Here is a 21123-nt window from a genome sequence, read left to right on the forward strand (position 1 = left end):
GTTGTCTGAGCCGGTCTGTGTAGCTCTCCTGCACGGCCTCTCCCAGATTGCTCTGCACGGCCTTGCATTTCTGCCTCAGAAGCCTTCACTTGAAGCCAGAACCCCCTCCATTCCCTGTGATGTCTTGGACCTTAGACTATCTCCCCAAGAGAGCCATTGCGGGGACCGCGTTGGTGTCCTGCTTTATGCAGTCCGGCCCTGTCTGTAGACGTTGATGGCCTCATGTTGGCCAGTGCGCACTCGGCTGTGAAGTGCACAGATGTGTGTTAGGCTGATGAGTGCCGGGCTATGGGAAACCGGCTCTGAGAACATTGATCTGGATAATCCGATCATGTTTTCCGTCCAGGTAGTATTCATCGACTCCATGATGACTTCAGGAGTTCTCCTGCGATTAATTTATTGGAGAATTGTAAGTTTTCTCCTCTTGTTCATATTTTTGACAGCGCAAACTGCTGTACCCGCTCCCCAGTGACTTCTCTTGAGGGGCAGGTAGTTCACCATAGACCATTTTTTTTTGTTTTGTTCTGATGGATCCCTACCACGAACCTACCTTCCTCCCCCTGCTCGCTTTTCTTTTCTTTATTTTTTGTCTGCTTCCTCATTCTGTCCATGTCCCCTATTTTGTCACAAAGACACTACAGAGACCCTTTTTACCCCCAAACTACCCTCATGGGTTTTTTGGTGTTGGTTATGTCTTAAATTCCTAATAATTTCAAACTTTGAATTTTGTTTTTTACTTTCTGCCCTGGGTCATGTATTTGATATTGAGTATAGCATATATTTTTTTCCGTTTTAGTTTTTCGTCAATTTGAATTACTGTTAGTTTGCTTCCGTTCGGCTGTGTTTTGGAAAATCAGCAACCCAGAATCCAGATTTTTGCCCATTTGTTGGTTTTCGTATTTTATTTAACTGCATTCACCAAATATGTTTTGTGTGATGATGAGGGGATTTGTGTTCACCGGATTTTTAAACGTTTTAAGAACCTCTACGGAAGTTGCATTAATTTTTCTTTTTTTTTCTTCATCGGATGTGCTGTCCCATTAACTTAACTTCAGTAAATCGCTTTATTTTTAACTCTAAATTGCTTTTACTGTTAGCATGTTTTGCAAAGTACCCGAGTTCTGTGATGTTACCGATCAATCCCTACATAAAATAATTCAGAAACAAAAGGTATGTTGTACACCTGTTGCTGCCCATTTAATCCGACAGCGCGGTATTTGTATCGGGAGTGGCTCTGCCGCAGTCCAGGGACACTTCTTATGTACCTTAAACCATCTCATTTTCCACTTCCAGGAGTATCGTACGGTTTAGGGTGACATAAAGGGTCGAACACTTAAATTATATTCTTTTAACTGTAAAGTTAATTACATTTTCGACTCCTTCAAACTGAAGGATCATGGGATACAGCACCCACATGAGTGCGCTCTCTTTTCTAGAATAATGTATACACGACAATACATGCACAACTTTGTTGGATGACTTCAACAAAAAGGTATGGATGCGTTGAGTTTGCAGCAGAATGTGCAACAGGGATGGTGGTGGGGAGAGACTGCGCGTGTCGCAGTGGGTGTCCATCCGTGAGACTGTTCCTCCTAAGAGTGTAGTATGAGTCACAAAAAGTGAGTTTTGTGATGCAGGGCAGCGAGTCTAGGCTTTTTTTTTTTTTTTTTTTTTGCAGTAGGGGATGTCCGCAGAGTAGGTTTTGTCACCTTCCAGGTGAATAGTGTTCGGCCGTTGAATATAATGTGCAACTATTGATTTCAAACCATGCTACTGAAAAATGATAGGAATGGGAACGGTCAGTAGATTCACATGCCCCGCCCTACATCTGAGACAACACGGCACCAAGCCGGGAATATCCGCATGGAATACCAGTCTATTAAATCTGCTGGTTCCTCTGGGTGGATAGCTCAAATATTTCTCATTGGGTAAGTCACTAATCTAGGAACATCATGAGCGTCTATGCCTGTCCTCGGCTGGTGTGCAGACGGCGCGTATGGCTGTTGGCGTCCCCTGGGACACGCGCTTTAAAAAGGACCACTTAGCGTGAATCCCTTGCTTGAGTGCATCTTTCTGCTTCAACCTCTAATCAAGAATTTCCATGGTTCATTAGGACCATTGTGGTCTCCTGGAAATGTGATCACCCTGGTACCTTGTTCGCCTCTTCTGCCACCGCTTGTCTTGTGTTTGGCGGTCGCACCTGCGGCCAGTGTGTCCTGGGTGAAGCCGCCCGTCTTTTGCTGGACTGGAGCAGATTCGCTAATCTCCTCTCACTCGCGCCAGACTTCCTTCCTTCCGGTGATGCGCCGCAGTCCCGCCCCCAGATGTTTATCTGGAGAAATCCGTGACCTGTGTGCGCGCCCCCTGCAGCCTTCATTTTCAGAATATGCCGAATGAACCCTGCTCATGCTTCGAGTATGCTCAGTGTTGATCAGCTTTAAACTGATTATCAATCATTTTCAGTTCCTGGACCACTTGGCGCTTCCTTTCTCCGTGTTGTCCTCCTTTTGGCAGCATGGCACTTGTCCTTCTAGCTGGCAGCATGGCATCGGGCAGGTTAGCAGAGTGGCCTGCTTTCTCTCTGGCTGGCCGGTCCTTGGTTGACAAGAGGGTTGGGCCCTGCCTGCCCAATGGAATAGGCTCCTGGGTTGTACTGGAATTACTTCATTCTGTTTTTTCAGTCCGAAGTTAATCTCTCATTTCTAAAATCGCACTCAAAACTGCTTCGGATTACAACAATGCTCATTTGTGTCATATGTTTGTGTATCAAGTTTTAAGTATCAAGTTTTAAGTGAATTTTAACAAAGTATTGAGTCGCCAGGCAAGTGGCCCAGCCATTTTGTATTGTCCATTCACCCCCTTGTTTCCTGTTCATGACCAGCGAAAAGTGTGTGGCCTAGCTCTCGTTTTAAATCATGCAGTGCCCTCTTGTGGCCTTTCGGTGCATCGACTGCACTGTGGCTTCAGCGTCACTGAAGAGCAATGGGAACGCACACGGCCCTCCATGGGTAAGCGAGAGGAGAGTTAAAGCCCTGCGGTTTCACAGTGTAGGAAGAGTTGTCCGCGCAGGTAAAGCTGAAGGAAGACCGTAAATGAGAGCTCCCGCCAGGGAAGGCCGGTGCTCTGGCGCCTTAACCGGGCGTCTTGGGAATTGGGGAGGGAGTGAACTTGTAGGCCAGTGAAACCCACTGACATGGAGGCATGAAGATGGGAACAGTAACCGTAGGGGTGGGAGACAGGGAAGTGCCAGGACGTTGGCACAGAAGAAGCCAAGAAAACAAGCCGTGTCGGTGGAGACGCCATATTCAGAGTCCCCATCACCTCTGCCCACACTGGACACCCACTGTTCGTAAAACCCGAGTCTGCTTCCAGAAATGAAAAGCGCCAAAAGACTAAACAATTAGCGAAGGCCGCTACATGCAAACACTGCAGAACGTAACAGGAATGTGAGATGCCCAGACCTCCGTGTGATCCGTCGCCCAGGCCCCCTCCGTGTGATCCGTCGCCCAGACCTCCGTGTTCCACACATGGGAGTTGTGTTTGCATAGCTGAATGCCAGCCACATCCATGACTTACTGTGTTATCCCATGGCCAGTTTTCCTCTACCATGGTTCGTTTTGGATTGCAGCATGACCTGGGGCGGGAAGTAAGAGTGTAAAGCTATGAACCCTGAAGGACTAGAATTAACAAAAGCTATTTAACTTTATTAAACGCATATCTGACCAATATTGCAGAAACCTTAAAATGAGTTAGAAAAACTTTAAATATAGGGATGAGTTTTAAGTAGATTCTGGATAATAAAATGGAAGAATGCTTGTGCCAAAGACTTTTCTTTTTCTTTTCTTCAGCTGGAGAGAGGCGACTTCCTGTCAGAAGAGTGGAGGGACCGAATCGCAAACACAAGGTATTGAACTTGATTGTCCTGGGGAACGCTTACTTCGGAACAGCTCAAGTTTGGGTTTTGAGAGTATAATGTGACTGGTGCCACCTAAGAATCCCAGATTTGCTGCTCCCCAGTCATTGCAGAGATTATGAGCGCACTGGATAAGGGGTCGTTATTATTCTAAGGGGATTGAAGCTGGGAATTGCTATGTGGCCAGATTCTGCCTTATTTTTGTAGGTGTGACTGTGTATGACGTGTGTGTTTGTAGAACGCAGGCTGCAGTGACCTGGGTGATGCAACTTCTTGAGCTCGTGCCAAATACAAATTTGGATGCTAGTGTGTGCGCATGAACTCAGAGGCACTATCTGCCACTATACACAGTCTTGAAATCTGGCCTGCCCTGCCCAGTTATTTGTATGTTGCAGCCCGTCTTAAACTGTCCCCCATGCAACTGAGCTCTTACAATTCCTTCTGCGTTTGGCATTTGGTTGAATGAAGGCTTTCATTTTATTGAAACGTGCGCACCTTTTCTGCCGGTGTTGAATGGTTCCGCAGTTGGGTAAAGGGTGAATGAACCCATGACCATTTCAGTTCAGTTCAGTAGTTACCAAGCTGAAATGGTGATTAGTTGGCCCGTATCCATGTGCCAGTGACCACTGAATTTTCTTCAGGGGACAGTTGTTATGGCCCGAAGAGTGGAAACAACAACAGAGTGATGGTAGTAGACTTGTACTTAGACATTGGCCCCTTTGGAGTGGGTTTGATCAGTCAGTCAATGAAGATGTTCTCATCTGGCATGCACGTCCTTAAAGGCCGGGTTGAAAAGTAGAACTCGGACTACTCTTGTAGACTGTTTCTCGGAAATCAACATTTGTTTTGCTGTTAAGTAGCCCACCGGGTTATTACTTTGTTCCCAACCTAGAGAACTTGTTTGTTTCGGATACTACGTATAATCCCATTCTTGGTTATTGCCTAATCTATCACCTGTTGTGACAGATGAGCTATGTGATGTAAAAAAACTGCTTTATCAGAGAACTTGCAGATGGCGGTGTGTTGTAGGTAATGGCCGTGTTTTAGCTCTGCTGCTTCTGACTGGCCACCTCCCTCAACGAGGCCGTCATAAGACACATGATAAAAAAATCTTGCAGGCCCGAACAACAAAGGGTGATTAATGGCGCTCTTTCTTTTGCAAAAATGTCCTTGGGTGACTTTCTCTGCTTCGGTAGACGTGAACAAAAATATGGATGATCAGAGCATATCTTTGTTTTTTCTGTCAGCAAGATCTCTGGTGGATGGTAGACCCCCAAGGCTGATCTGTCGCAAGTAGTAGAATCATGCTAATTCTGCAGCACGTTTGTTGTTGTTTTTTGTTTGGTAGGAATAGTTGGGTAAGATTAGTCGTGTGCTTTAGTGGGACCTGGTGAGTGAGGATCTGTAGCCACTGATCTACCTAAGGATGTCCGCATACCTATAAACTGGATCCATGAAGGATCCCACCACCTGGAAGACTGTAGGACATCTCCCCGACACCACCTCACCTAAGGTGCTTCCGCTGGGTTTAAGACTGAGCTGAAAACAACAAATAGAAAGGTTGTGTGAAGCAGGTGTGTGTGCAAAAATAGCTTTACTATGGTAATTTCTCGAGAAATCGAATCAAGATTAGAGACTTGACAAATGACTTAATAGTACCCTTGCTATTTTGAGCAGTTTACCGAGCACATTTTCAGCTATTTTTGTGGCCATACTGCTTTCATAAGCACACAACTAGGTCCTGAGATGGACACAACAGTACAAGTGGGAGTATCCAGAGCTAGTGACCAGAAACAAAAATGCACGCACCAGCCTTTTCTGTATGAACCACCTCAGCTTGATTGTTTGTCTGGCCAGGAGTCAGCAACGCCATGGCTTCTTTGGTCTTTTCTCTACTATCCTAAATCAGATCCCCAAAGCAGAGTGATCACAGGTGGTCCAGTGTACGCAAGCAGAAAACCAATGAGATGTGCCCAGTCGTCAAAGCAGAGTTCATGAATTCTCAAGGTGGGCACAGATGCCCACTTTGAAAAAGCATCTGGAAATAAGGTAGAATAAATTGTCCATAAGTAGATGGAAGAACAGAAATACACGGTGTGGACACTCAAACAGCTAAGGACAGTAATATTATTCGGAAAGCTAATAAAAAAACACATTTTCCTCCTTTATTCCTTTTAAATGTGTGCACATTAAGGCCAACTGTCAAACATTACTTGCTGCTTCTGATAGCTTGGCGTACAAAAGACTGGCGAATTGCGTACGGCCATTTAACTGGGTTGTTGAAGACGTGTTCTGCGGTATCGTCCGCCCTGGTTCTTAGGCGAAGTAAAAAGTTACCAACCCTTAATTTAATATGTAAATCAAAGTAAACATTTCGGTACTAAAATAATGTAGAACATTGATTTTTGACAATGGGAATAGGAAAGGCATTGTGTTAATTAGTTGGCTACGCCCTCCTTGGCTACGCCACTGAATTGTTTCATTTGCTGCTGCTGGTTGGATAACTGTCCCCAGGCGAAACTTGTGCAGAGTCCCACAAGGGGTTTGGTGCAGCTTGGAAGCAGCATCCGCTTGTTTTCCCTACCTTCTGAGGCTTGCTCTGAGTGAATGCACCATTTCTTTAAACGCTTCTCAGCACTGGTTAATCCTTGGTAAGTTCTATACTATCGTGGAATGTGTGATGATGTCTGTGACCAGCTGCAGCCTGTGCTTCTAGTTTTATCCTGATGGACACTTCGGTTATGTGTTGACACGAGTGATCGTTCGTCAGCGTCTTGGTGTTTATCTGCATCGGATATGCCATGAGGGAGTTCAGGCTCCATCAGCCAGGAACAGAGTGAACTGATGACTAGCTGTGCGCTCCCAGAGCATTCTCAAGTGTTTTTAAAGATTGCTTCGAAGCTTTCAGTGCTAGATTTCCAAGGAGGCATCTGTTTTTATGCCAAGTGAAGTTCAGATCGCTAAAAAAAACTACCTAATGCCCTCAATGAGCAGGATTTAAAAAAGATACTTGAAATACATAAAATGTTTGAGTATTTCTTTGGCACAAACCAAGCTGCAAAGGAAACCATGACAAAAGAACAGGCACAGGAAGACATTCGCTGAACAGCTTGGCGTCCCTTTTCCTACTGCTCCCTCAAAGAATTATTGTAAATCTCGCCCTCCGCTGAACCTGTGATAACATCAGTACGTAGTTTGAGAAACCATGTATTATATACTAACAAGAGCCCAAAATAACCTTGTCCCTATTCCCAAATTCTAAAAGCAAGCTTGGCTTAAGAGGTTATCTTGTAGGAATGTATGTGTTTTTTTTCTTGCATGGATATAGGCCAATAAAATAGGTTAAAATGATAGTAGTATTAGCTCCTTCCACTGGGCAGTTTGTGTTTTTTGTTTCATGTCCATGTTTCGCTTCTGTTGTGACTGGCCACCTTACAGTGCTGCAGTCCCACCTCTACCCTTTCCCCCATCTCTTTCCCTAAGCCCGTCTCGACTTCATTTTTCTTTACGGGAATAAGGCAGATTCAGTCAGTGGGATATTTCACGTAGTGAGGGATGGAGAATGGGGTCTTATGTTGCCTGGCACAAAGAAGTGCATGCTTCTGTGGCCTGGGAAACCAAATGGTGGACCTGGAGTAAATACTCTTTGCAAGCAATGTTCACGGTGAAGGTTAGGCAGTCTGCTTGACTACAGCAGTCACCGAGATGGGCATACTTGAAGGACACTGATGCTTGTAAAGCCCTGTCCATATTGATTTATCTTAGAGAACCAGATTATTATTATCTTTTTTTCTTTTTACAGAGTTTTATATAGCGCGAACTTGACCCGAATCGGGTATCAGGGCGCTTTACATAGTACCAGTTGCATTACCTGAGGACACATTCGTTTTTGTTGGGCACAGGGAGATTAAGTGATTTGCCCAGAAACACAGGATGTTCAGCGTCATTGCCGAGACTCAAACCCAGTTCCCCAGATTCGAGGCCGACCGCCCTAGCCGTTAGGCCAACTCCTCTCCCCGGATCTAAGTAGTTCACCTTCTTCAGCACTGGATCCTCTATAGATTCACAAGCTTCAGTTGTATCTCCGCGTCAGACTGGAAACCCAGCCTGACCTCGGGATAGAATTCAAGCATGTGAATTTGAACAATGCCATGCTTCATTACTGTAGTTAACAGATAAGTAACCTTTCTTCCCTTTCAACTATCTTTAAAGCTATATCTAATAAAGAGGTCCATTAGTATTTCACAAGACCAGTGTAGATTTAAATTTGAGCAGTAACCGAGCCACACTGAGTTTGTAAATTCTAGTGCAAATTGTGTCCCCAGAACCTCTCTAAAGAATGGAGTTATTTTATCACTGTTTATTTATCTTTTGACCATTCTAAATGCTGGCCCATTGGGTGTCAGCTAAATTGAAATTTCATACTCTTTCACTAATGGTAATCCTGTATGGTGGTGACTTGCGGCTCATTGACCTGACATTTCCTAAGGTGATGCACAGCGACTCACTAGTAGAGACGGAGGCTCACTTCTCCGGCCTCTTGGTATCTGTGCTTATAATGAAGGTATCTGGAGCTCGGGCTGTGGAATAGTATATGTTGCTGCTGGGTAGCTTGAAGTGCATGGAGGGAGTCAGTCGGGTCTGTAAATGTGATACCGCAAACTACATCTCTCGTATTTTGAAAATAGAAACACGACCGCGCACAATATCTGCATCCATAGAAACTGGACAATTTTTTTTTCTCTTAATTTGTATATCTTTTTCCTTAATTATTGCTGTCTTATTAACCAGAATATTGTCTTGCAGTGTTATTTTTGTGAATAATTTTGCCTTTGGCCCTGAGGTCGATCACCAATTGAAGGAGCGCTTTGCAAACATGAAAGAAGGTAACGATTCGGTTGAAAAACCTTGCTTCTGTTTTTATTTGGGTGGGGTGCGAGGGAATTTGTTTTGGTTTTTCTTTTTTGGATTTCATATTGCTTGGATCACCAACATCTACTACTTCCTGCAACAGACTGGACCTCAGAATGTGTGTACTTACCTCCCAGCAGCAGCCGGGGTTTTAGGCTGAATGTGAAGCACTCTGACATGGTATTTTTCCCAGGGGTTCTTAGTTTTGCCTCTTCAAAAACACAGCAATTGCTCAGGAGCAGAGAGGTCTTAGTAGCCGAGAATTTACTGTAGGGGAAGCTGCTTGTAGCCAGTTAGGGTCTGAGTTCTAGATATTGGAATTGCTGATGATTGGAGCTGTTAGAGAGTTAACGCATAGGATGAGTAAGTAGTGGTGCGGGCCCAGCATTTTCAAGTCCTTTTAGTACTTGAACAAGATCAGTTTCCTGATCTCAGACAGAAATCTGACTTGAGATCATTTTTTTTTTCTTTCTAACTTCTAAAGCCCAGTGCTTACTTTTAGACGAAGACCAACTTTTTCTAGGTTAACACTTGTCCTACTTTCTGAAGACAAAATACCTACGTTTAGAGGCCAAATACTCAACATGTTGCTTAAAAAGGACTGGCCGCTTAAGAAGGGTACTGCTCTGTCTTGTGCGAGTCTGCATATCACGGAGAAGTAAATACTTAATACATTTTTAAACCTGTAAAAGTTTATATATATATCTTTTTTACTGGCTAGACTTATTTGTTTAGTTGATGCCCATGTGTAAGCGCTATTGTTTCTCTGCCTCTTCCCAAGCTCGTTCGTAATTGCTTATTGCGCTTGGTGGAAGTAATTCGTGGGAATCTGGCCCTCAGGTTCTCGCTTGTAAATCGAAAGGCAGAAATCCCTTGCGCTTTCAGCATTATAGTAAGTGTTATTTGCCTCTCTTCTCTACTTCTTAGTTTTCTGACTTCCTTGACTTTAAGCGATGTCTGTCTGAAAAGTGGAGCCCACCCCAAGACAAACTGAGTGCATGTTTTGGGCTTTAGGTGGTGTGGAGGCTTTGAATTTGACCAGTATCGCGCCTTTGTGCCCTGCTTACTGGGCTGACCGGGAAAGAGCTCTTTGGTTATTTTCACAAAATGTACAAGGAGAGGGTACTGGTAGAAAATCGAAGTGTAGCGACTGGAAATTCATGCTTCAGCTCGAAGATGTAAAAGCAACAGTTTGAAAATATGGTATCAAGGAAAATGGATCTTTATTCCTCCTTTTCATGAAAATAGAAATTTTGCTGATTGTTCCATATTATCACTTTGTTGTCTGTGACGCCAGCGTGGAAGCTTGCAAAGATTGTCACAGAATTGATGACACCTAGAAGCCCAAAACCCCAATAAAAGGTAGACTAGCAGAGATGAGATCAGATTGACCGCTGCTGTTTTGGCTCCTCGTGAAAATCCTTGAAATGGGTTGTTCGCATCAGTTTTCAGCAGGTTTCAGTTTATAAGAAAGAGGTCTCAACATGGCCAACAACGTACCCTTAAATTTGAACGTCTAGTTTGGTGTTAAAAAGTCATGCAATAAGCACAGAGCTGCAATGATATTGATGGAAGTGTTTGCAATAAAAATACACTTCAACGGAAACCATCCCTAAAGCCCCAAGGACAAGACTGTTTGATGAAACAAACATTTTTATGATAACGTTTTTACTAAAACCGTTACACAACAAAAAAAGAACATTGGCAAAGCCAAAAGGTAGGCAGAAAAAAACACTTTTTAAAATCGAAGTTGTTTGCTTTGAGTTGCATAGAATTAGAGTTAGTGATTGCCCGCAAGCATGGACATTTGATTGAACCCCAGTATTCGTTCATTCGAAAGATGGCTGCTGACTTGTATGACCAATTGTCAAGCCAGCAGTATTATCTGGAAGTTAGCTGCTGTGTCTTGGTTGTCCTATACTTTGTGTTTTGCCTTGGGCAACACTTCGTATGGTTGAATCTTCATCCCCTGGTCCCACGTATAGGCATTGAAGTAAAGAGTTTTTTGTGATCCATATAAAGAGTGATGCATTGAGCAGAAAGTACAATCCCAGTACAGCGACCTCTTAAAGTACACACAAAGCGACACCAGGACTCCAGATAAGATAGAAGAGTAAGAGTATTTAACATAATTTTGATTTATAGTTTTTTTAATGAAAGGTACATGCAGTTATTCTGGTACATGAATAAAAAGTTCTGGTACCCCCAAGGGCTTTTTGAGGTCAAATTGTAGTAGCAGAGCTCCCCGTTGCGGCGTGCTGCTATGGCCACTGCTTTATCTGAACAGATAGAGAAGGGCAAGTAAATGTTTACTTTTACTCTTGCTATTTTGGTGGTACCGTCCCGATGCTGTTGCCCAGATCGGGCAGTTACTTCCCTTATCTGGAGCCCTGAGCGTTACCAGGGAGGGTTTTTCCCCACTGGTTTTGTGAAGGTTCCCATTTTTGGATCAGGTGACGTTGAAGGCGACAGTCGAACATATTCAGAACAATCTGAAGACGAAGCCTTGGAATTGTTAAGGTTGGTGCCTTTGTTCAGCATCTTAATGAGTTCAGGGTTTACCGTGCACAGACTTCCTATGGAGTTCACATTGGGGCTTTCCCTGCTTTCTTTCTGTAGGTCCAGTTTTGTGCAAGAGGCTCGCTGGTGTGCTCCTCCACCCTCCCATAACCCTATCCTATGATACCCATTCCTTGTCACTCTAATCCAGTGATAGTCAAAGTATGGCCCGGGGGCCGCTTGCGGCCGCCTGACCTTTCCACGTGGCCCCTTTGTGAACAGCAGCACTGGTCTGCTGCTGACCTTGACTCAGCACTAACATTCAAAATGGAAGTCCTGCACCACTTAACTTTAGAAACACCACCATTTTTAAAGACCTCTTACAACAAACGTATAAAACTGTGATTAAGTCTTTTCAAAATAAAAAAAACGGGTTTCGCTAACATGCAGAACCTTTTCACCTTAGTATATACAATAATATCACTGCATTGAGAGGTCGTTTTTTTTTTTCACATGATAGTTTTCAAACATGAATTTAGAAACATTCATGCTTCCGCTGACCCAGACAACAACGGCAATAGTAAACTAAGAAGCAAGTCACTTAACATGTGCACCCTCTGAGTGGTCTGGGTTGCTCTTATAAATTCACAACATCAGAGTTTATTAAATCAAACACAGGAGGAGGCAAAGTAAAGAAAGAAGAAGAAAAAATTCCTAGGATCACACAATTTGGTCAGGTTTTCTAGTTTCGCATTGTGCAATTCAGCCACTACCTGTAGATGCTCCACTTCCTCTACACCCACCTTGCAAACCCCATATCGCCCGCCCTCCACCCTGCTCTCGGTCACCCCACAGACCATACTTTGTGGCCCCTGGGAAAATGTGTGAGAGCACCCGTGCTCTAAACTTAATTTGGAATCACGGTGCTCTATATCACAGGTGGAAAAGTATTAACGTTTGAAATCTGAGCTGCTGTTTAACATTCTTGTATCGAAATTATAATTATAAATTATAAACTGCCAAATGTTTTGTTGCTTTTCTTCCTTTTCCTGCTCTGTCCTCAACACTGTTTCGCTTACTCTTTTCCCTGCCTTTTCTTGAACTTAAGAGAGTGTTTTATAAACATGCCATAGTGACTGTATTAATGTTTGTTTCTTGCAATATTGTATAGTGTGTGGGTTATGGTGTGAGCTTTGAAACGTCTAAACAGGTGTCTCTTATCCTCTCACCGTTCGTCCCTCTTGTGCTTTTCCCCTCTTGGAGGCTGGTTTTAAGTTTACAGTGTACAAGTCGTGCATCTTACCTTTTTTACCTTCTCTTCCATTATAACTAAAGCTCCTAGGTTCCGCTTTTAATGATTTTTATAGATAAATACAGGCCGAAAACAATCTAATTTCCTGTCTGTTTATTTATTCATCAAAGAAATGAAATGGGAATGAGAGAAGCTGCCATTTGGCAGATAAGATGTCTTTGAATGAAACATTTACTTGAGAGTTGAGGCCTAAAGTTTTGCTCAGAAGCGTGTACTATAGAATGCCAGAATGGCAAATACCATGGCTGCATAGTCTTGATTCAACCCCATGCTGCTTTCATCAGCCACAAGACACCCTGGGCTCCTTCGTCTCACTTTTGCATGTTTTTTAATCCCTGCGTTCACCTTTCGATACTGATTTTCTTTCTTTTTCTCTTTTTACACTTGTGTGTGTTTCTCTCTTGCTCGCAGTCAGTCTAATGTGTAAAAACAGGAGTCTTTTGCCTAGAATGAGTGCTGTGGGCCCAGCTGCAACCACCAGCTCAGATTGAACACTGCTCCTAGTGCTGTTTGTTGTGTGAAAGACCAAGCCGTGCATCTTTCCTGTTGACCCACGAGACCTGATCTCCACTGTTATTCTGTGTTCCCCAAGTTCTGTATACGATGTTTTCTTTGTACCCAGCTGCCTATTCTCGTTTCTGTGCATTTCATCCTGTCTTCTGATGTCCTTGCTTCCTCCTCAAACTGCACCTCCTTTTTTCTGACTAAGGTAACCTTTCAAAGGTGGTAGATAATAAGTCGTTCCTTTGTGCCATTTCCAGGTGGCAGAATTGTGTCCTCCAAGCCTTTTGCACCTCTGAACTTCAGAATAAACAGTCGAAACTTGAGTGGTAAGTTCCGCCTCTTCTTGCGTAGGTAATGTGGCAGAATGTTTTCAAACGAAAAATGCATAAGAAGTGGATTGATGATTGTGTGACAGGGCTACCTCTCCATGTCTACAGACCATCATGTGTCCAGTCTTGGACGCTGACTGTCTCCTGCTTTCTGAGAGTTGTATCTTTCATTCAAATGGCGCAGAGCCGCTGATAATGTTGGTCCTTAAAAGGAAAGCCCGGGACTCGGTTATCTGGCAGCTGTCCATTAGTCCTTAACAGCAAACCGCCACGCGCTCAATGAAATCTAAATATTGTATCATGGAAAACCCTGACTGACGTACTTGTCTTTCGCAAAAAGGCTGTCCCAGTTGTAAGCTGTGGGTTTCGAGTTGTTAAATTGAAGACGTTTACAGTTCACACTCAGTCGTGCTGCCCCACCCACTTTTTTCCTCAAATAAGTCCATTTGTATGTTTGATCAGTCGGCAGATTCTTCGCAGTAGTCGTAGCAGCCATCCACTCCCCTTTGACCGTGAACTCTATATGGACTCTTGACGGTTCCCTGCTTCATAGAGATTGTTTTTTGATGGTCATGCTGCAGGGTGATGGAGAAGTGCATTTTGGACTTGGCACATTTTGCTCTTTCAAAATAGCGCAAAATGCTGGGTCGCACTTCTCTCGTAACTCAGTGTAATCCTGCATAATTCTGCAGTGATTTCCTGTAATTATGCTACAGCAAATTGTGCAACTTGCATCCACCCTATGTAAATATACTAATTAGCGGCCTCTGATATGCGCCAGCAGCTGGATGAGAGCGCTTCAACAGCGACGTTGCTGCTCTGGGAAAAGTGATAGTATTAAAAATGCTCTTTATGCAGCCTAGGAAGGTTCCAATTCTGGTCGCGCCTGTGGAGATTCCTCATTACAATTTCAGTTGTAAAGTTGTGACTAGCACCTTCTTTAATAGGCTGGAAGCGGGCAAGAACTTACTAACTTGTCCAAAGTGTTTTTTTTTCCGTTTGTGTGGACTTATCGGTGCAAGCGCTTAAAATTAAACTAATAGTACTCGCTCTCTAACATGTAGTATTTTATTCTTAAGATATCGGCACCATCATGAAAGTTGTGGAATTGTCACCACTGAAGGGGTCCGTTTCATGGACCGGGAAGCCAGTTTCCTACTACCTGCATACCATAGATCGAACCATAGTGAGTATTGAATTTCTGTAGCCTATCCTCATGTCCTGCAAGTTAACTACTTCATACTCTAATGTGTTGTCGACTTTTTGCGTAGTTAAATCAATTTGGCTTGAAGCCCTGTTGATGAGTGGTGATTCTACTGTGTTTTTTTTTTTTGCCTAGTGATTGAATATTAGGTGATGTTTCTTCATAGCTTACAAAGGGTGAATGCCTGGTTTTGTTATGGTGTTGCTCTGATTTATGAAGGTTTGCACTGATTTCCTAGTACCAAGATTTGCTTGTGTGTGGATGCTAGAATCCTACGCCAGAGTACAGAGCAGAATAGAATCATTTCTTTGAGAGTTTTGTAGCCAGTGCTATTCTAGGGAAAGAGTCCTGCAATCCCCGATCTCTTCAACCGACAGACAATATACGCAGGTGCTTCCAATGCGGGGTGCTCCACATCCAGAGCTTAAAGTACTGATGGCTAGTGTTTCTCAGAAGACTGCGGCCGGCGATGCCAAATGTTGGTCACCAAATAACAAGGCTGTGTATTCTTGATCCCACCTCATGCCTCTTTTATCCCCCACTTTACACTCCTTGCCTCTTTATCTCACTCACAGGTTTTTTTCATCCTTGCTTTCTCCCACCACTGTGTTTTAGTCGTTCTGTTTCTTCTTCTTTGCCCATTTTCTACCTCTTGATCTGGCTCATTAGTACTGGTTCCCAAAAGTGAGTGGCGTGGCTGTGGGCCTTCAACTACCAGCACAAATTAAGCACTGTCCATGTCCAAGGCATGTCCCTGTTCCGGAGATGGCTTTTCTTGTTCATGTATTCCTCAAATGTATAAACTAGTCTAGAAATGCCAACCAACCCCCTTTCATTTCAACCGGCTTAGTGGGTCACCCTGGCTTGACACCTTTCACCATATTGCCTCAGTTTGTGTTGGGAGTAAGCAACACTCCCTCCTGTGTTTCTGCTGTGCAGCTAACTTTAGCCAGCAGCTGTGCCAACCTGACCTCCAATGGTAGTTTCTCTGTTGCCCAAGTCTCAGATCTGGTAGCAAATCTGAAAGTATGGATTGGCTCCCAAATGACGGACTGCGAGGGACTGCGCTCTCTCTACAATGTGGCCCTTTCTCCTCCCAATTCTCTTTCTGCTCCTTGTAGTTCATGATTCCAGAGACTGGCAAGTCTGGTACTCTGCCGCGGTGGAAACCCAGAGCCTTTATTCAATTTACAGAGGTGCCTCGCAACCATATCTCACTATTTTCAGTGAGATCCAGTGTCTGTTTAAATTTCTGGATCACTGTCCACCCTTGCACACTGTGGGATCTTGGGTCATTGAGGGGTCTGGTGACATGTTTCAAAGGGGATATTTTGTATTTGGTACCAGAACCTACATCTGAGCTTCCACATTGGGCCGTAGGGAAGAGAAGGGGAATTCAGGGGTTCCTTTTTGAGAAACCAAATGAAGAGTGATAACTGGACATGCTTCAAGGACATGGTGGAGCAGATTTTCTAATGCCCAATGAGGGGCTGTGAAGCAGGTCTTTAATGTCATTTGAGGCCTGGAATGCTGTGTATTGCACTGATTCATATCATTTAAATGAACTTACGTTTTATTTCTCACCTTTTCAGCTTGAAAACTATTTTTCTAGTCTCAAAAATCCTAAACTCAGGGTAAGTTATTATTCTTAATTGTTTCATGAAGTGCCATTTGTAGTGATGTGTAACTTGGCCATGTTTGCAACGATTGTATCCCTTTGTGCCTCTTCCAACTTCTTTATGCATGTTACATGGCCCCTGTTCAGTGTTTTGCAGGAAGGGAAGTTCATTCTGCATGTGTTTCGAATGACAGTTGATGTTTCTCGTGTGGTATCGCCATTATCACGTTTCACTGTTGCGTGGCACCCCAACTTTAAATATACGGCTCTGTTATTAGTCTGTTAAAATGGCTGCATTCTAGTAACTGAGAAGTGCAGGATACCTACATACCATCTATCTAGACGCGAGATCTCCCTCAGTGTGCTGTGTGTCCTGTCCTTGACCCCACTGATTTCACACTGCTGTTTTTGCTCATGGGTGTTTCAGGTCAAGTTGTAATAGTGATGGTAGGTAAGTGTTCTTTTTCCCAGACAGCAGTACCTCCATTTCCAACTTAATTTCAGCTGATGTTCTCCATATTAACATACTTTTCCGCTTGTTTTGGGAACATGCAAGCGAACTAACCTGGAGATGTTTATGATGGAGAACTAGTGTTACAAGAAAGCAACTAAGTGTTGTCTTCTTTTGTGCTCTTATATAAAGTCATGAGTAGTAATTTGATCAAAGCATAAATGACCTCCCTTACAGACTGTAAATGTTGGCAGAAGGATGTAGCCTTTACAGTTTCTACCCATTAATCTTAAAAAAGAAGGCGGTCATTTTCAGCGCCCTGATATGAAGTACAAGGACATGATACAAGCAGCGCCGTGTAGACCGCGCAGCAGATTTCTCTGTTTTGGGGTAGTTTGGCAGTGTTCTTTCTAAATCCAGAGGTCAAAACTGACGTTTTGCGGGTGTGGCTGCTTTGTGCTTGTGCTCCTTTTAGTGTCAAAAAGGTGAAAAGTGGAAAAGGCAGAAGTTGAATCAAATAGTTTTCTCGACCAGTTTAGTAAATTAGAACAATCCTTTTTTTGATCTTGTATAAAATCTTAAAAGGTAATGTGACAGTGTTGAATTGGTTTGGGACAGACAGAAAATCATTTTAGCTAGGAAAACAAACCAATGGCTGGTGCTCCTTATTATAGTGTCCCAGAATAATAGAATTCATCATCCCTTCCAAGTGAGTGCTCCAGGCCTTGTTGTTTACTGCCCAGCGGACAAATGTTCAAGATGTTACTTCTTGTTTGTCCATTCCTGTGACCTCTGGGTTCGGTTGTTGAGTTTTCTCTATTTTGTGGATTTTGATTCCAGGATCTTACTGAGATTTTCCTAGGAGTGGAATAAAATGAATCAATTTACAATAATTGAGAAACGCCAATATATGCCTTAGATTGGGGGATTTTCGGTTGTTATGATAAAGAAACCATTCACCCTTTGCATTGATCTTTTTTCCTACACCTGTCTTTGATGGCTTCAGGAAGAACAAGAGGCGACTAGACGCCGTCAGCAGAGGGAAAACAAGAGCAACACTACTACTCCGACAAAGGTGCAGGAAACCAAGGTACCACCAGCTTCTTCTGTCACTAGACTCTCTTGAGGCATTCTTCTGGGGTGGGAGCATGCATGTTGTAGAGCACTTTGTCCACGAGGTTCGAAAGGTGTTTGAAATCATACCATATGGTGCAAGGTGTACTTGCAACGACTTGCACTGTTATGGGGTTACCTTTATTTGGTTGTAGTGTGCTGTTTGGGGGGGGAGGGGGATGTTGCCTGTAGTTTTGTACTTAAAATGTTCTTTCTGAACACGCAAAAGGCTCTGCCTTTCTCCTCCCACCACTCTTCCTGTACCTCCACAGATAATGAAATGAGCACCACTAGTGTGTTTTGTACCATTATTAGAATTTGATCTTGTCCAGAAAGCAGACATTAGATAAGCTCTGCCTTCAAGACGGCATTGCCACAAATGAACATTTGCAGAGGTATACATGTACTTGGCCCCACCGAGCACCAAAGAGCAAAATAAAATCTTCTGTCGGCATTGTTCAGAAGTTTAAATATTTGCCCATCATCCACCTAAACAAGCATTAGAAATGCAATAGGTCTCGCATTTTTATGAGTTAGAGCTATTGGCATAGCTCAACAGCTACCGGACAGAAATTGCCACTTTGCAGGCGCAGAACAGAGCATTGCTCCGTGAAACGGCCTAAAACGATGTTGATAGCCAACATCTTTGCAGTTTGCATGCCAGAAGTCTGTTTCCCTGTAAGGCCTACTCAATATAGTATCCTTTTGAGATAACTACACTAAATCGCATAAAAGATAACAGTGATGCCTATTATTACAACACGTTCTCATAGCCTATGTGTGGTTTTAGGCACCTGATTAAAAAAAAAAAAATGTCTTATCAATGAAGTTTTGTTGTCAACTTTTCAGGTGAGCTTTCATCACATATCCACAAGTAACCCCAGTTATTCATTATCACCCAACCCACCTGTCACACGCGCCATGGCCCCACCAATTATACACAGCCTACTCCTATCCACCAATGTCTACTATATACATTTTGGTTATCTTACTTCAGTGCACAGCCAGAAGAATAGTGTTGTATTCTGGGTGTGATGAGCAATCCAGTTTCATTCTAGAACTGGTATGTTCTAAAGTAGAGAGAATGTTCGTTGAGGCAGTTGCTTACCTGTTCTATCCCTTGCTGGTCACTGCTTTCCAGCTTGCCAAATAAAGCAACTTCCTCCATCACTACGGGGTGCGGACCTTCATTTTAACAATTCGCTCACATTTCCCCCTTACTTTCTCTGAATCATCCTTCGGTACAATTTTTATGGAGTGACCGATGCTGCTCTTGCCCTCTTATTATGCCCTCGGTACGAAACGTTTGACAAATGTTTCAGTGAACCTCATATTGATCCCATATTACACTCTGAAATGCACAAGGGACAATGTCTAATCTTGCAGCCGTTAATGGGGTTTTGAAGAATTTGGACTGCAAAAGAAGCCAGAGATTTTGACATGCTCGTAAAATAGGAGAGCTATTGGCGGGCTGCGTCATTCTCCCAAATGGGACATTGAGGGACATTATTCAGTGCTATCTGACAAAAATAACCTAGTGTGCTACTGGATTAGATAAAAAGGTAAACAATTATGCACATATTCAGGCTACCTAATGAAAAATACTTTGGTAGAAGATCAAACGCACATCAGCTCTATAGGCAAAGTAAAAATCTGGAGGTACCAGCGGGGTCAAAGAGCATATAGCTGCACATTTGCCAACCTCACCGATTTATGAAGTAAGCTATTGCTTTTTTGGGAAAGCTAAATCCTACAAATTTACGAGGGACTTCATACTGCAATTTCTGGATTTATTTGCACTGTGTTGATGAGGGGTAAGGGTGGAAACAGTAAACAAATGTCACTTATATTTTTTTCATATCAATCGGAAGCCACGCCATCATTTCTCCTGATCTGAATCCCATCAGATGTCATTTCTTGTGATATTATCCTTGTGATATTATTATCCTTTCAGATTAGTAGAAGAGTCAAAAGCAAAAAGTATACCATTACGAACAGCAGCCACGCCTATTTTACAAACCAGCTCAGCATCTCTGCAGATTAGGAAGTGAAAAAAGAAAAACCAAAGCAGCTGGCCATTTCCATTATCGCACCCGTGATGTAAAACAAAATCCCTATATCTATCCGGATCGTTAAAGCACTCCTCCAATTTAGTTGAGTGAAAGACACGCCTCTTGTAAGAACACTACATCACAATGCTGTAGCAATTCACTAACCCGCTACCTCCTCTGTCATTTGTTAACTGTGGCATCTCTTGACCATGTGAGGCGCTCTGCAGCATTTTTGACTAGGTCCACATTACACAAATACCAGATAGAACAAAACAAGCATCTACATTTTATTCAAGCAGCAACGTTTTACTGAATTCCTGCATGATAACTCGAACATAACAATGTGTGTTTTTTGATGTAACAATATTGACTTTGCCAACATCACAAAATAAGTTGACAAAGGTTTTTGGTAACAGAAAGGGAGTTTCAACATCACAAAAGGGTTTCCTAGTATTGCAAAATGGTTTTGCAATAATGGAATCCGATTCAGCACCCAAAGGGTCTTCCTGACATCACAATAAATCCTCCTGCTATCAAATGCAGCTCTGACAGCACAACCGGTCTTTCTCATGTAACAATAGAGTTTAAAACAGCACAAGGCAGCTTTATTCCATCAAAATAAGGCTTCTATACTTACTAATAGAGCATCATGACGTTACAAAACGCTGCATGACATCACAAAAGAACTGACATAACAATATGGTTTGATGACGTAACAATATGAATTTGTGCCTACGCAAAAAGCCTTAGTGCATTACCAGTGAGTCTTCTTGACATGCCAACAGGAACGTCATTACAACAACAAAAGGATTTCTGACTCGACATGGGGATCATGACACCAAAGAAGAACCGTCTGCCACCACACTCAGACGTTCTAGCAACAAAACAAAATGTGTTGCCATGACAATAGGACCTCCTACCATCACAATAAGACCTCCTAACAGCGCGGGTAAGGGGGCGCCCTAAATTCACAGAATGCCTCCCAAACGTTAGAAGGGGACTTGCTGGCCTTGCATTGAGGTCCATGTTCTACGCCTTTCAAACCATACCACAATTCTTTCTGGCATAGCAAAGGCTGCTGACATTCCAGTTAAGATCACTAACTGAACCAAAACTAGGCTGATGCGTGCAAAAAGACGTGTGATATTACAGCCGACCAGGCTAACTTCAAAACCTTATCACAAGCCATTTCTCGATCTTTCGCCTCAAGTCATTTGC

The 21123-nt window shown here is 43.2% G+C and overlaps 1 protein-coding gene across 3 annotated transcripts in view; it reads left to right on the forward strand.

The window, feature by feature from the left end:
• The window catches only part of DOT1L (DOT1 like histone lysine methyltransferase), a 252978-nt gene that overhangs the window by 80514 nt on the left and 151341 nt on the right, over positions 1-21123 (forward strand). For all 3 annotated transcript variants that reach the window (XM_085638968.1, XM_085638970.1, XM_085638969.1), the window contains exons 8-13: positions 3849-3904; positions 8720-8799; positions 13397-13465; positions 14548-14654; positions 16265-16306; positions 17748-17831. In XM_085638968.1, coding sequence (XP_085495094.1) covers positions 3849-3904; positions 8720-8799; positions 13397-13465; positions 14548-14654; positions 16265-16306; positions 17748-17831 — 438 coding nt within the window. The remainder of the gene's footprint in view (positions 1-3848; positions 3905-8719; positions 8800-13396; positions 13466-14547; positions 14655-16264; positions 16307-17747; positions 17832-21123) is intronic.

This window comes from Triturus cristatus, chromosome 12 (genome assembly GCF_964204655.1).
Source record: "Triturus cristatus chromosome 12, aTriCri1.1, whole genome shotgun sequence".
Taxonomy (NCBI): Eukaryota; Metazoa; Chordata; class Amphibia; order Caudata; family Salamandridae; genus Triturus; species Triturus cristatus.